The sequence below is a fragment of the Exserohilum turcica genome (assembly GCF_000359705.1).
Source record: "Exserohilum turcica Et28A unplaced genomic scaffold SETTUscaffold_16, whole genome shotgun sequence".
Classification (NCBI taxonomy): Eukaryota; Fungi; Ascomycota; class Dothideomycetes; order Pleosporales; family Pleosporaceae; genus Exserohilum; species Exserohilum turcicum.
Window position 1 is genome coordinate 896,568 of NW_007359981.1, and position 11,053 is coordinate 907,620.

The following is an 11,053-nucleotide window of genomic DNA, read 5'->3' on the forward strand; positions in this document are numbered from 1 at the left end:
CCTCGCACTAGACCACCACCCATGCCGTGAGGCGGGTCTAAACTCGTCGGGCTTCATCTAGAAGCTTGGCTTCCGCCCTCGAATCGCCGTCGAAACATGCTCACCACCGCCCGCCTCCGCCCCGCCGCCGTTATATAGATGTAGCGACTTTGCGACCATGGGGAGTCCAGCCATCATCGCCCTGCCGCTTGTCTGCCATCTTCTCTGCACAGCGCCCCCGCAGCCATGGCCGCCAACATCATGGCCGCCAACATGCTGGCCCCACGCCATATCCAGAACATGAGCGAGGCGAAGGCTGTCAAGCACTACTGGGGCTATGTCGACCGTGTGATTCCTTGCACCAGCGTCCCGGACGACTGCCGCTACCTCGATCTTGTCTACCGCAACCATGAACTCTCCATGCTCTACAGCGGCATCCTGTGGGCCGCCATTGGGGGCATCTTGGTGCTATGGGCCGTCGGACGCCACTTTGCGCGCTCCCAACCCTCGGGCGTATCGCTGCCGGCAGAAGCAGGAGAAGGAGTGCCACGAAGACGGAGCGCCTTGGAACGACTCCAACGAGCCGTTCCCTCGTACGCTCGCCGATATCTCCAGCCAGACGCCGCCAGGATCATCTTCGGCCGCGTCACGCGCACCCAGGTCCTGACCCTCCTCGTCCTCACCGGCTACCTCATCGTCTTCTCCTTTGTCGGCATGGTCTACAAGAAGTGGATTACTCCCGCCAAAAAGTTCCCCGGCGTCACCAACCCTCCCGGCGCCACCCAGACACGCAGCACGCTGGGCCCTTGGTCCGACCGCGTCGGCGTCTTTGCCTATGCCCTCACTCCTCTGTCCGTTATGCTTGCGACCCGCGAGTCCATCCTGTCGCTTGTCACCGGCTTGCCATACCAGAGCTTCAACTTCCTCCACCGATGGCTGGGATACATCATCTTCCTGCAGTCTGCCCTCCACACCATTGGCTGGTGCGTGATTGAGATTCGCCTGTACCAGCCCCAGCCCTATGTCGCCAAGAACTGGATCGTCCAGGAATACATGATCTGGGGCGTCGTCGCTATGATCCTGTTGACGCTGCTCGTCGCCCTCTCGACCCCATGGGGCATCCGCCTCACCGGCTACGAGTTCTTCCGCAAGGCCCACTACGTCCTGGCCATGGTATACATTGGCGCGTGCTGGGGCCACTGGCACCAGCTCAAGGTCTTCCTTTTGCCTGGCCTCATTGTTTGGTTCATCGACCGCGGCATCCGATTCGCCAGGACGACGCTCCTGCACTACAACTTCTTGCCCTCGGGCCACATGGGATTCCGCTCAGCTTCCGCAAACGTATCGCTCTTCAAGGACGATGTCAATGGCGACGTTGTGCGCCTGGACTACGATCATCCCCAGGATGCCTGGGCTGTCGGCCAGCACTTCTATCTCACTTTCCCAGACAGCAGCATCTGGCAATCTCACCCCTTCACCCCCGTTAGTCTCCCGGTTTTTGGCGCTGACAGCCAGAGACATTCGTACGTGTTCCGCGCAAGGAAGGGCGAGACCAAGAAGATTGCCGAGCTGGCCATGAAGCGCATTGCCCATGTCAAGGATCACCAACAGTCGCATGAAGGCCTGATGGCTGATGCCCGTCTTTCTGTCGTCATGACTGGCCCATACGGCGAGCGCACAATGAACAGCCTCGCTTCTGACGCCAACATCATCGGCATTGCTGGTGGAACTGGTATTGCATACGTCCTTCCCGTTCTCCTCGACCTCGCCTCTCGACCCCAACACCCCGACCGCCACATGTCTCTTGTATGGGCCATCCGTCGACGAAGCGACATTGACTGGGTCGCACCAGAACTCGCCATCTTGAAGCGTAAATGCCGGAACCTGCGCACTAGCATGCACATCTACGTTACGCGCGCCGCAGAGGAAGCCAATGTCCCGCCACCAGCTGCTTCGGAGAAGGCTGGCGGAACCGACTGCAGCAAGGAGATTAACCCTGCCTCGAGCTCCAACTCTTCCCAGGACGCCTCTTCCGCACTGTCTGTTCACGGCGTGTCCAAATCAGAACTAGGCCTGAACCATGTCCAGGCTCGGCCCGATCTCGATGCCATTGTCCGCGACTTTGTTGCAGGCACAGTACGAGGAGGAACCGACGTCTTCGCATCTGGTCCTGGTGGCATGATCAGTGACCTCAGGCGCATCGTAGCCAGCACCAACAACGGTGGCGATGTGTGGAAGGGCGACGACCGGTACGACGTCCGTCTGACGTGTGATGACCGGTTGGAATGGTAGTTTTTTCTATAGCTTGATACCCCCAGCGCAATATTAATGTTTATCTTCGCAACCCTGTTGCATGGAAGTTGAACCGAGCTTGTGAATTCCAGACAATGTTTTCCGTGAGATCCCGGCTCGTGCTATGCTTTGATAGAGTAATGAACTGTTCGAGTTTGGCACGCTAATGAGCATTGCTGATTAATTGCTGCACTAGCGGCTTTGTTGTCGATTGCCGGTTTTGTACCACACACAGTTCTTCCTAATGTTACACCAAGAAAAGCAGCCTTGCTGAGACCAAATACGCCTGAGTAGAGCATCACGTCTTGACCGTGTCTACGAACGCTTCTCTGCTCTGACCTTTCGGCAATAAGCTCTTATCTCCGTACCCCACATTGTCACTATCGGACCCTTGATTTACGTTCATCACCATCTCCATCGTCACGCTCAGGTTGTCCTCAACATCTAATCTTAGTACTTGCAGGTATGCCCGAGCTACTCGACTTGTGCTACGACGTTCTCGTCCAGATCCTTGAAGAGATCAACCCCGAAGACCTGGCGGCTTGTGCACAGGCGTCCAAGGGCTTCGGTGATTTCATACGAGAGAACACGCGAATATACAAGACTGTCTACCTCAAGCATTTCGTATGTGGCATTGATTCTTCTATTCAGCTCAGAATTCTGACAATGTGTTAGGATGATCCTCGCCGCAGACGACCGACAGATCCGGAGCCCGAGTGGGTTGAAGCCTTGCAGCGGACAGTAAAATGCCAGAAGATGCTTCTTTCCGCCGATAATGACCTCAAGGTATGAGCCTGACTCTCTAGACTGGCGTGTCTAACGCTCGCAGCGGGATGAGTTCAACTACATCGCATCGACAGTTGACAATCTTCTCGGCACCATGTCGCTTGATGACCTCGGCACTAGCCGCAACAAGACACTGATCACAGACCTCTTCCTAAACATCTCACAAAACCACGATGCTTTCATGTGCCGCTCGTCGCTTTTCGAGCGTGCTGGAACGGCTAAGCAGAGACCAGCTGATGATGAAGAAGGCCGTCAGCTGAGCGCAAAACTGCACAGCTTCTTTGGCTTTCCTCCATCAGGCGCTGGAACAAAGGATCTCGCTACACACCCGTATGCTAGGTCGCGCGTATACGACCTGCGAAACTACACTGACCAGAATGAATGGGGCCCCTTTCGCAAGGACGGCAGTATGCGAGTCGACTGGGAAATGGTCGAGAGTATCATGATTGTCGTTGGACACAACTCGTTTTTTGGCGCGCATAACGTACCCAACCCCCTTCGCCCCCCGTGGTTTCACCCCCTAGATGGAGTCATCCCAGATGTGCCGGTTGATGCGGGCCAAGCTATGCCGGATTACATGGCGCTCTTGAAACAACCAGACCTCCCGCTCGATATGAAGGATCCGTACAGAGTCCAAGGGATCTGGTCCCGCGTATGTTATTTACCATGTAGCAGTGTAATATCCACTAACGGGTGTAGATTGTTTGCTTTCTGGACTACACTGACCTCTATCATTACAACTTTGATAGCGAGGCGAGGAGGATGCCTGCCGACGAGCCAAGAGCGCCACTTATCACTGAAGAAGCCACTCGTCACATCCTCATGAATCTTCAAGTCACCGATGTCACAGCGCCAGGCCCCTTTGAAGACCCATCCATGCCTATCGTACACTTTAGGGGAAAATCAAAATCCGTTGACGCCCAATGGGATCCCAACGCAAACTCTGGTATCCGCGGTACCGTGCGCATGACAGCTAATGGAGACATACGCTGGAAGACCATTTCAGTGTTCCACGGGTAGGTTTATTATATAAAACGAGCTGCTGATTTGAGCATGGCTGACATGGCACAGTGGAGAGGAGCGATGGCGCAGTGATGGTGTTCAAATCGGCGGACTGCGCAGTCCTCGCGGGGTCGTGGGGACGTGGTTTGACAAAGATTTCGACATTCATGGACCTGCCGGACCGACTGTATTCTGGAAGATTAGTGACAAAATCCTAGAACCCAGCGAGAACGATAGCGACTCTGGGGAGAACTTTTGGGGAATATAGTGTCTGTGGGCGAGGCTGGGTATGTATCTTTGTCACACTTCGCATGGTGGGCTGATCTCCGCTGAAGCGTGGATCCTCATATCCATGTGGGAATTTGGATTTGGGGTTAGTTTTTTATTTTGTTCTTCTCGCGAATCTACATGTCGATATATCTCCATTCCAGCTCATCGGCTGCACAGCCATCTACGTGCACCTTGTGCGTCTCGCCTGGCATGACATCGAAGCCGTTGTCACTCAACCGCACACCTTTTCTCTCGCCAAACACAAACCCCTTTACTGGCTTTGCAGCAGAAACGAAAGCGGTGCCCATGTCTTCCGAGTACTCCACTTTGACCCCTCGCTCTACAAAAGAGAGGTATTTGATGGGTTCTGGCCAGGAGATGTCTTTCGCAATGCATCGGCCAGCTACGTGGAGCGCCACTTGGATGACAAAGGGATCTGCTTTTGCAACATCAAACGGCTCGTCGGATGGTTGTGACCAGTCTGCATCTACAGCGTGATTCTTGAGCACCTCTGTGGTGCCGTTAGCAGCGATGCGTACACTACGCCGCGGCTCCTGGCCTACTTTCACCCCCGTTTTAATTGATATGTAACTGATATCAACAGATCCCTCCATCTCCTCAAGCGTACTGTTAGCAATCCACACATCGAACTCAACATCCCGCCACACCTTGCGCATATCAATATGGCCCGTATCGCGCTGCCACAGCTCATCCGCCGGGCGCATCGTCCAGCTATGAATGCTCCGGCGCACGCCCACAGCAACAGACTGCATGGCTCTCTTGATAGCGTAAAACGCCGGCTTGGGCACCCGCTCGTAGTCGACCACAGCCCACGACATGGTCGGCCAGCAATCATTCAACTGCCACACCAGCACACCTCCACATTTGCGGGCACCACGGGTCCCCCAGTCACGACGCCATGACCCATAAGCCCACGCCATGGCATCCGCCTGCATGACATGCGTGAGGTGCGCGAACCCGCGTACATCCTCACGCACCCGGAAGTTCTCCGCCACATAGCTGGCAAGCCGGCGCCCGTGGCCAATCGCCTTGTTGCGGAAGTCCATGGCCATGGAGCCTGGATACAGCGACTCAGACGCGGTGATACAGCCCTCGAGCGTGCTGACGTGTGGATAGGCTTCCATGCCGAATTCCGAGACGAAGCGGCCGCCCAGAGAGGGCAGCTCCTGGTACGGCGACATGGCGCCGTGCCAGACGTTCCACTGGTGGATGTCGCCGATTGTAGGGTCGACTTTGAGCACCGTCGATGTGCCGTTGCCAAAGGGGGAGCTGGGGTGGTACGCTACGCCGGGGGATTCCTGAGCGACGATGTTGGGTAAGAGGTGCTCGTAGATGTATCTCGCGGGGAAGTTTGTGCGGAGCCACGAGTCCGCGTCTTTGTTGGCAGCGTCATACTCGAGGCCGTAGCGTTCAACAATCTGGTAGTCTTCGTTGTTGCCCGCCCACAACACGATGCTCGCGTGGTTCCTCAGGCGCCGTACGTTCTGTCGAGCTTCGGCTTCCACACTCGCGAGATACTCGGCGTGAGCCGGATAGTTGGCACACGCAAACATGAAGTCCTGCCATACCAGGATGCCGAGCTCGTCGGTTGCATCGTAGAATTCGTCGGCTTCGTAGATGCCGCCGCCCCAGACACGAAGCATCGTCTGGTTGCCCGCGGCGGCGAGCTGCATCCACGCATGGTAATCGGCGGGCGTGAGCCGCGTGAGGAGCGAGTCTGCGGGGATCCAGCATGCGCCGCCGCAGAAGATATCGGTGTCGTTGATGCGGAAGTAGAACGATGTGCCGTGGCTATCTGGCTCCTGGATGAGTTCCGCACGCCGGAATCCAACGTGCTGAGATATACAATGCAGCGGAACAGGAGAAGCAGATGAACCGTCGGACGGAGCGTAAGCTTCCGCTTGTACAATGTATAGGTTCTGGGCCCCGTAGCCTCGCGGCCACCAGAGTGCAATGGCCTCCATGGATATCTCAGCTTGCACCGAGCCATGTCGCTCTCCGGGGTTGTTGCTCACAGCCACAGTCACGGTCTTCTTGACTCCCACCCTTTCTTTCCGCGTCAAGCTGAAAGTCACTTTGTCCACTGAGCCTTCCCACTGCACAGTAATTTTGATACCCGCGCTCTTCAAGTCGCGCGAAAGCACATACTCGACGTGCAGATCCGCGAGCCGACAGCTCCATGTTTCAATCGAGATGGGTTTCCACGGGCCGCATGTCATTAGGATCGGGCCCCAGTCCCACCCCCAGTGGTACTGCGCCTTGCGGACTGGACCGCGCGAGATTTCCGTTTGGTGCACTATGTAGCGGTGCTGGGTCTGCTGCTCTTTAACCAACTCTAGTCCCTTTTTCCTCGCTGAGTGGAACACGATTTCCAGACTATTGGCGTTGTCATGTTGTTCATCCTCGTTCAGTTTCCCCGTGACATCAACGCGGTGCTCAACAAACATAGTAGATGACTCTAGCACCAAGTTCCCATTCAGATACACAGACGCAAAGGTATCCAGACCTGAAAACCGGAGCTGGGTAGCTACATCATTGCCTGACGCAGTGTACTCCCCCGGCGTGCCGAAGCTTGTGCGGTAAGTCCATGTTTCGTCGCCGACCCAGCGGACGGAAAGCTCGTTGAGGTCCTGGAATGGGTCGGCGATTACCCCGTTCTTGAGTAGATCCCGGTATACTTCGGTGGGGGCGTCGTGTGCTGGGAACCAGGGGTGCGTCGAGCTGCGGTCGCCTTGTTTGAGTGTCCAGCCGGTGGTGAGTGGTACAGAAGTATGCGATGCCGTTTTCATCGTCGCTAGGGCTGTTTGTAGGCATGGAGGGAATGATGAATTTGGCTTGGAAGGTTGGATGTTCGGTTGCTTTTGACCCGCGGTTTCGGGGCAGCGTGTGCGGGGTACGGTGGTGCTTGTTGGACCGTGATTGGCCCTTGATCGTGTAGCAAAGTGTGATAATCATGAATTCAGTTCAGAGATTACGTGAGGATTTATACCTGGTGCATCTGGAGAAGTAATGAGCGATGCGAAATGGTCGTAGCGAACCGGTGCATATCAGTTGGCGGGCACTGTCTGCTGAACTTCCGGGGCACCGTAGCCTCGCTGAGTGTATTGGAGCATAAAACAAAACAGGTACAAAACAGGAGGATAGTAGAAGCTTGAAATTGACAGTTTGCGCTGACTCGGTGTATCTGGAGTTTCATTGCGAATTAGATGATAGACAGCATCGATCATGTTGTGTGCATCTGAGCGTTATGTACTGAAGATATCTTTGTAGTAAACCCATACGCCAAGATTGAAGTAAGATCGATTGTAAATAGAGCTAGTTCTTTCCATACTTCTTCTGCATCTATTATGTCCAGCGAATCTTTGTTTGTTGGTATATATGCTGATGCTGGCGTATGATAACACGACCATATTTGACAAACACTAAAGGTGTTTTCGTTGAAAAGTCCTTAAAATCATCCTCAAATTTCTGCGAAGGATGCTGAGCATCGACTATTTCATCAAGAGTTCCCACCCAGCTTTGCATAGGATGGAGCGTTTTCGTCTTCAGTGTGAACTGCTTTCCGAGCTGTCGTTGTTGCCCTTGTCTCTCTTTCCCCAAGTTTACAGCCGTCTTGCTTATTCAGAAGAATGTAAGTGAATCATATCAAGAGTGAGTAGAAAAACTCGGTATGGGTGAGACGAATTGCTAATAAGTCTATTTAGCGATTGACGATCGGTAACTGTATTTTTGTATTGACTAAGTCAAGACATCTAGGGCATGTAGGCTTGGCAAAACTACTTCTCTTCTATGGCAAAGATAAATAGAGCGCAAGGAGCTTCTCGTAGTCTGGAACTCCAAGACCCGTAGGTAGGTCCCATCCCTTCGTCGCGGGAAAACCATTAGTTCCGCAGCCGGGGTTGTTACCGCTGACAACATCTCGAAACACCTGGGGGTTGTTGTAAAGGACATGATGGGGAACACCTATAGGTCCCTTTCCAATCTTCTTACGTTCGTCAACGATGCGTGCGAGCATCACGCCGATGGCTTGCACAGAAACACTTGTTCCTCCATCCTGCTTCCGTTGCCGTCCTACCCATTCGGGAATCTATGCTAGTGTGAGTGGGTGGCCATACGAATTGAGAGATGAGCGAAAATCAACCTACCGGACCAGCGTTAGCTGCCAAGTCGGGATATGCGCGGCCTGCACGGTTGTAATACCCAGGCTTCGTATGGTTGTAATTTGTTCCTTCCCAATACGTATAACCTGGATCGTGGTTCTGTAGGTATTCATCAACCACAGTTTTCTGATAATCCGGACGGTCGAAGAACAGGGAAAAGCCCGAGCCGGAGGCCCATGAACCCGTCCAAGGCTGATTTCCAGCAGCGCCAGTTTGCCATACGACTTCAGTGTCATTCTCTGTTTTACCAGCCCCAATCATTGTTCCTCCTGCAATCAAAATCCAGGGACACCCGTTAGGGTAAGAATAAAAGAATGAATCACACGTATCTCCATAACCAACCCCCCTGTCACCAGAAGCAAACATGAACGTAATACCTTGTAGACCGAGTTTGAGGATCTCAGCACATTGCCTCGTCGAATGGTTCTTAGCATGTTCATTTGGCTCTCCAATGGCCGAGTAGTAGGAACTGGAAATGACTGCGGGTGGTGTCCAGGTCCCGCACTGATATGTGCCGTTATAGTTGTTGCCTGGGGATCCGGGTTCATCACCCGTTGCTACAGGTGTTGTGTCCGGGTATGTGGGATCGAGAACCTAAACATTACATGAATTTGTCAGATCTCAGTATTGCAGCGGCCTAGATTTTCCAAGCTCTTACTCGTCTTTGGTAAACCTCAATCTACTTACAGGGTCGAAAGGTCCGCAAATCCCATCAGCACACGACGTGCAGTAACTCCCATCGATTGCGTCGAGTAATGGCGTTAGCAATGCTGGGTCCCTGTCTTGAGCATAATACTCATCATCGACTTGGATGTTGGTCACATTCCCCGGATAATAGAGTGGCATTGCAACCTGAAGGTCCAGAGCAGCCTCAGTCCCACCAATCGGGGCAGCCCAGTTCAAGAGCTGTTCATAACGCAGACCACCGTCGATAGACACGAAGTTTGGTCCGTACCCTTTCGGGATACGCGACGGGAAGAATTCATTCCAATACAAATCTAGATCGGCCTGTTCGTAGTACTGGCCGAACTGGTACGTTCCAAAGGAACTTGGAGAGTTGGACCCGGCTGCTCCGTCAAGAAGTGGCATATTCAAGAGTTGGGCCATACATTGAGCTGTGGTTTCATGAGTGCAGTTAGACCCGGATGCTTGAACTTTAGATTCTCTTAGTGGGTCCGCTTCTTTAATGGGTCGATTCTGCGATGGACCAGCCTTTGCTCGGCGCTGGTGTGCGCTGTGTGATCCGTCGCGACCTTTTGGACTTCGGAGAGGAACAGTGACTACTCCAGGCTTCACAAAGTCGACAATGTTAGCAATATCTCGGGGCAAATGGTAGCCTTCGTTGCCCGCCAAGGTTCTGCCCTTCAAATCATGATACTCATAATAATTGGTATGAAACAGGTCTTCAGCCTGCTGAGACGTGGAAGGAAAGACAAGCCACTGCTTGTTGTTGGAATGGGTCACATTATCGCGATGAATCCCGGAAGAATGCAGCCAGTCAAGCACGGCGTCCACTGCATCTTGAGGGGGCCTGAATGCTTCGGTCACTTGCTCCCGAGTCCAGAACTATAGATTTTGAGGCATCAGCAACTATGCTCGTCGCTAAGCTTCATGATTTGTTATGACTCAAAACTGACCTTGCCAAAATTTGGAGATTCAGGAGAAGCAATGTCATTGAGCCACGATTCCGCCTGGTCCATGTTGGATTGTCGGAGAGATATCTTAATCAAAAGTGGAGTATCTTGATGTAATCTCCCTCTCAAGCTCAAACGGGAATGCTGGCTGCGTTCCTCATGCAGAACATGAGTATCGGGAGCCCTTCTGATAGCATGGCTAGAGACGAGCCCCACAGCAATTGCCCATGTTGGCCACGCTCTAATTCCGACCATTTGGGTAGTTTTTAGTGTTTCTAGAAGTGGTTAGAACGTGGGGACGGGAGGCTAGTTCCGAAACCCTTGTCTGTTAAAGCAGAAAGTATGTAGCTAATTAGGCCACATAAGAAGAAGCCTAGTGTGTTATGGAGTTCAAGGGTGGGTTGAACAGCCTTGTTGTGTACGGGAAGATCTAGTCATGTATTTTGCTAGTATTTCGCAGGTATACGTACCAAAAAATAACGCCAAATATTAGGGTATGAGCATAGGACATAGAGATGGATAGGTTACAAGATGAATGAACTACACATATGCTAGCATAGATAGGTAGCTCTTAGCGCAGGATTATTTCAGAAAAGAGTGGTGATCGGCGAACATTATAGCTTTCAGAACTACACCACAGTGAAGACTGGTTCGGTGTCTTAGTAGGTCCGAGGTGCAGAGGCACACCTGATATCCGTGTGTGCTATCTGTGCGATCTGTGCGTATTATTATTATTATTATTATTATTCTAGTTTAACGTCCTTTTTCAGCCTGAAGGGCTATATAAGACGTGTAGGGTTTTTAGGCCTACAAGTATCTAAGTAGGTTGTTTCTAGCTACGATATTTAGGAGGGGTTTTAACTAGATGAAGGTGAGGCTCGTAGCCTATTGGTTGGTAGGTAGGGGGGG

The 11,053-nt window shown here is 52.9% G+C and overlaps 4 protein-coding genes across 4 annotated transcripts; 2 read left to right on the forward strand and 2 right to left on the reverse strand.

The window, feature by feature from the left end:
• Positions 1–129: 129 nt before the first annotated feature.
• On the forward strand, positions 130–2,322 carry SETTUDRAFT_168659 (uncharacterized protein). The gene has a single exon (XM_008026122.1). It carries the CDS (start codon positions 226–228, stop codon positions 2,269–2,271), a length of 2,046 nt encoding a protein of 681 aa, XP_008024313.1. The 5' UTR covers positions 130–225; the 3' UTR covers positions 2,272–2,322.
• A 250-nt stretch (positions 2,323–2,572) lies between these two features.
• Positions 2,573–4,474, forward strand: SETTUDRAFT_168660 (uncharacterized protein). Its single transcript, XM_008026123.1, has 5 exons — positions 2,573–2,895; positions 2,947–3,057; positions 3,101–3,709; positions 3,757–4,073; positions 4,129–4,474. The coding sequence occupies exons 1-5, from the start codon at positions 2,737–2,739 to the stop codon at positions 4,325–4,327; spliced, it is 1,395 nt and encodes a 464-aa protein (XP_008024314.1). The 5' UTR covers positions 2,573–2,736; the 3' UTR covers positions 4,328–4,474.
• On the reverse strand, positions 4,464–7,139 carry SETTUDRAFT_160746 (glycoside hydrolase family 2 protein; the record flags this gene model as incomplete). Its single annotated transcript, XM_008026124.1, has 1 exon — positions 4,464–7,139. One exon carries the CDS (start codon positions 7,137–7,139, stop codon positions 4,464–4,466), a length of 2,676 nt encoding a protein of 891 aa, XP_008024315.1.
• A 998-nt stretch (positions 7,140–8,137) lies between these two features.
• Positions 8,138–10,210, reverse strand: SETTUDRAFT_27753 (uncharacterized protein; the record flags this gene model as incomplete). The annotated part of the gene is made up of 4 exons (XM_008025880.1): positions 8,138–8,437; positions 8,496–9,104; positions 9,198–10,076; positions 10,148–10,210. The coding sequence occupies 4 exons, from the start codon at positions 10,208–10,210 to the stop codon at positions 8,138–8,140; spliced, it is 1,851 nt and encodes a 616-aa protein (XP_008024071.1).
• Positions 10,211–11,053: the final 843 nt, after the last annotated feature.

Bases quoted from the DNA above. Each gene is read 5' to 3' on its own strand.
- SETTUDRAFT_168660 (XM_008026123.1), top strand. From the start codon at position 2,737: ATGCCCGAGCTACTCGACTTGTGCTACGACGTTCTCGTCCAGATCCTT. The intron at 3,710-3,756 runs GTATGTTATTTA...TAACGGGTGTAG, and splicing joins TCCAAGGGATCTGGTCCCGC to ATTGTTTGCTTTCTGGACTA. The intron at 4,074-4,128 runs GTAGGTTTATTA...GACATGGCACAG, and splicing joins ACCATTTCAGTGTTCCACGG to TGGAGAGGAGCGATGGCGCA.
- SETTUDRAFT_168659 (XM_008026122.1), top strand. From the start codon at position 226: ATGGCCGCCAACATCATGGCCGCCAACATGCTGGCCCCACGCCATATC.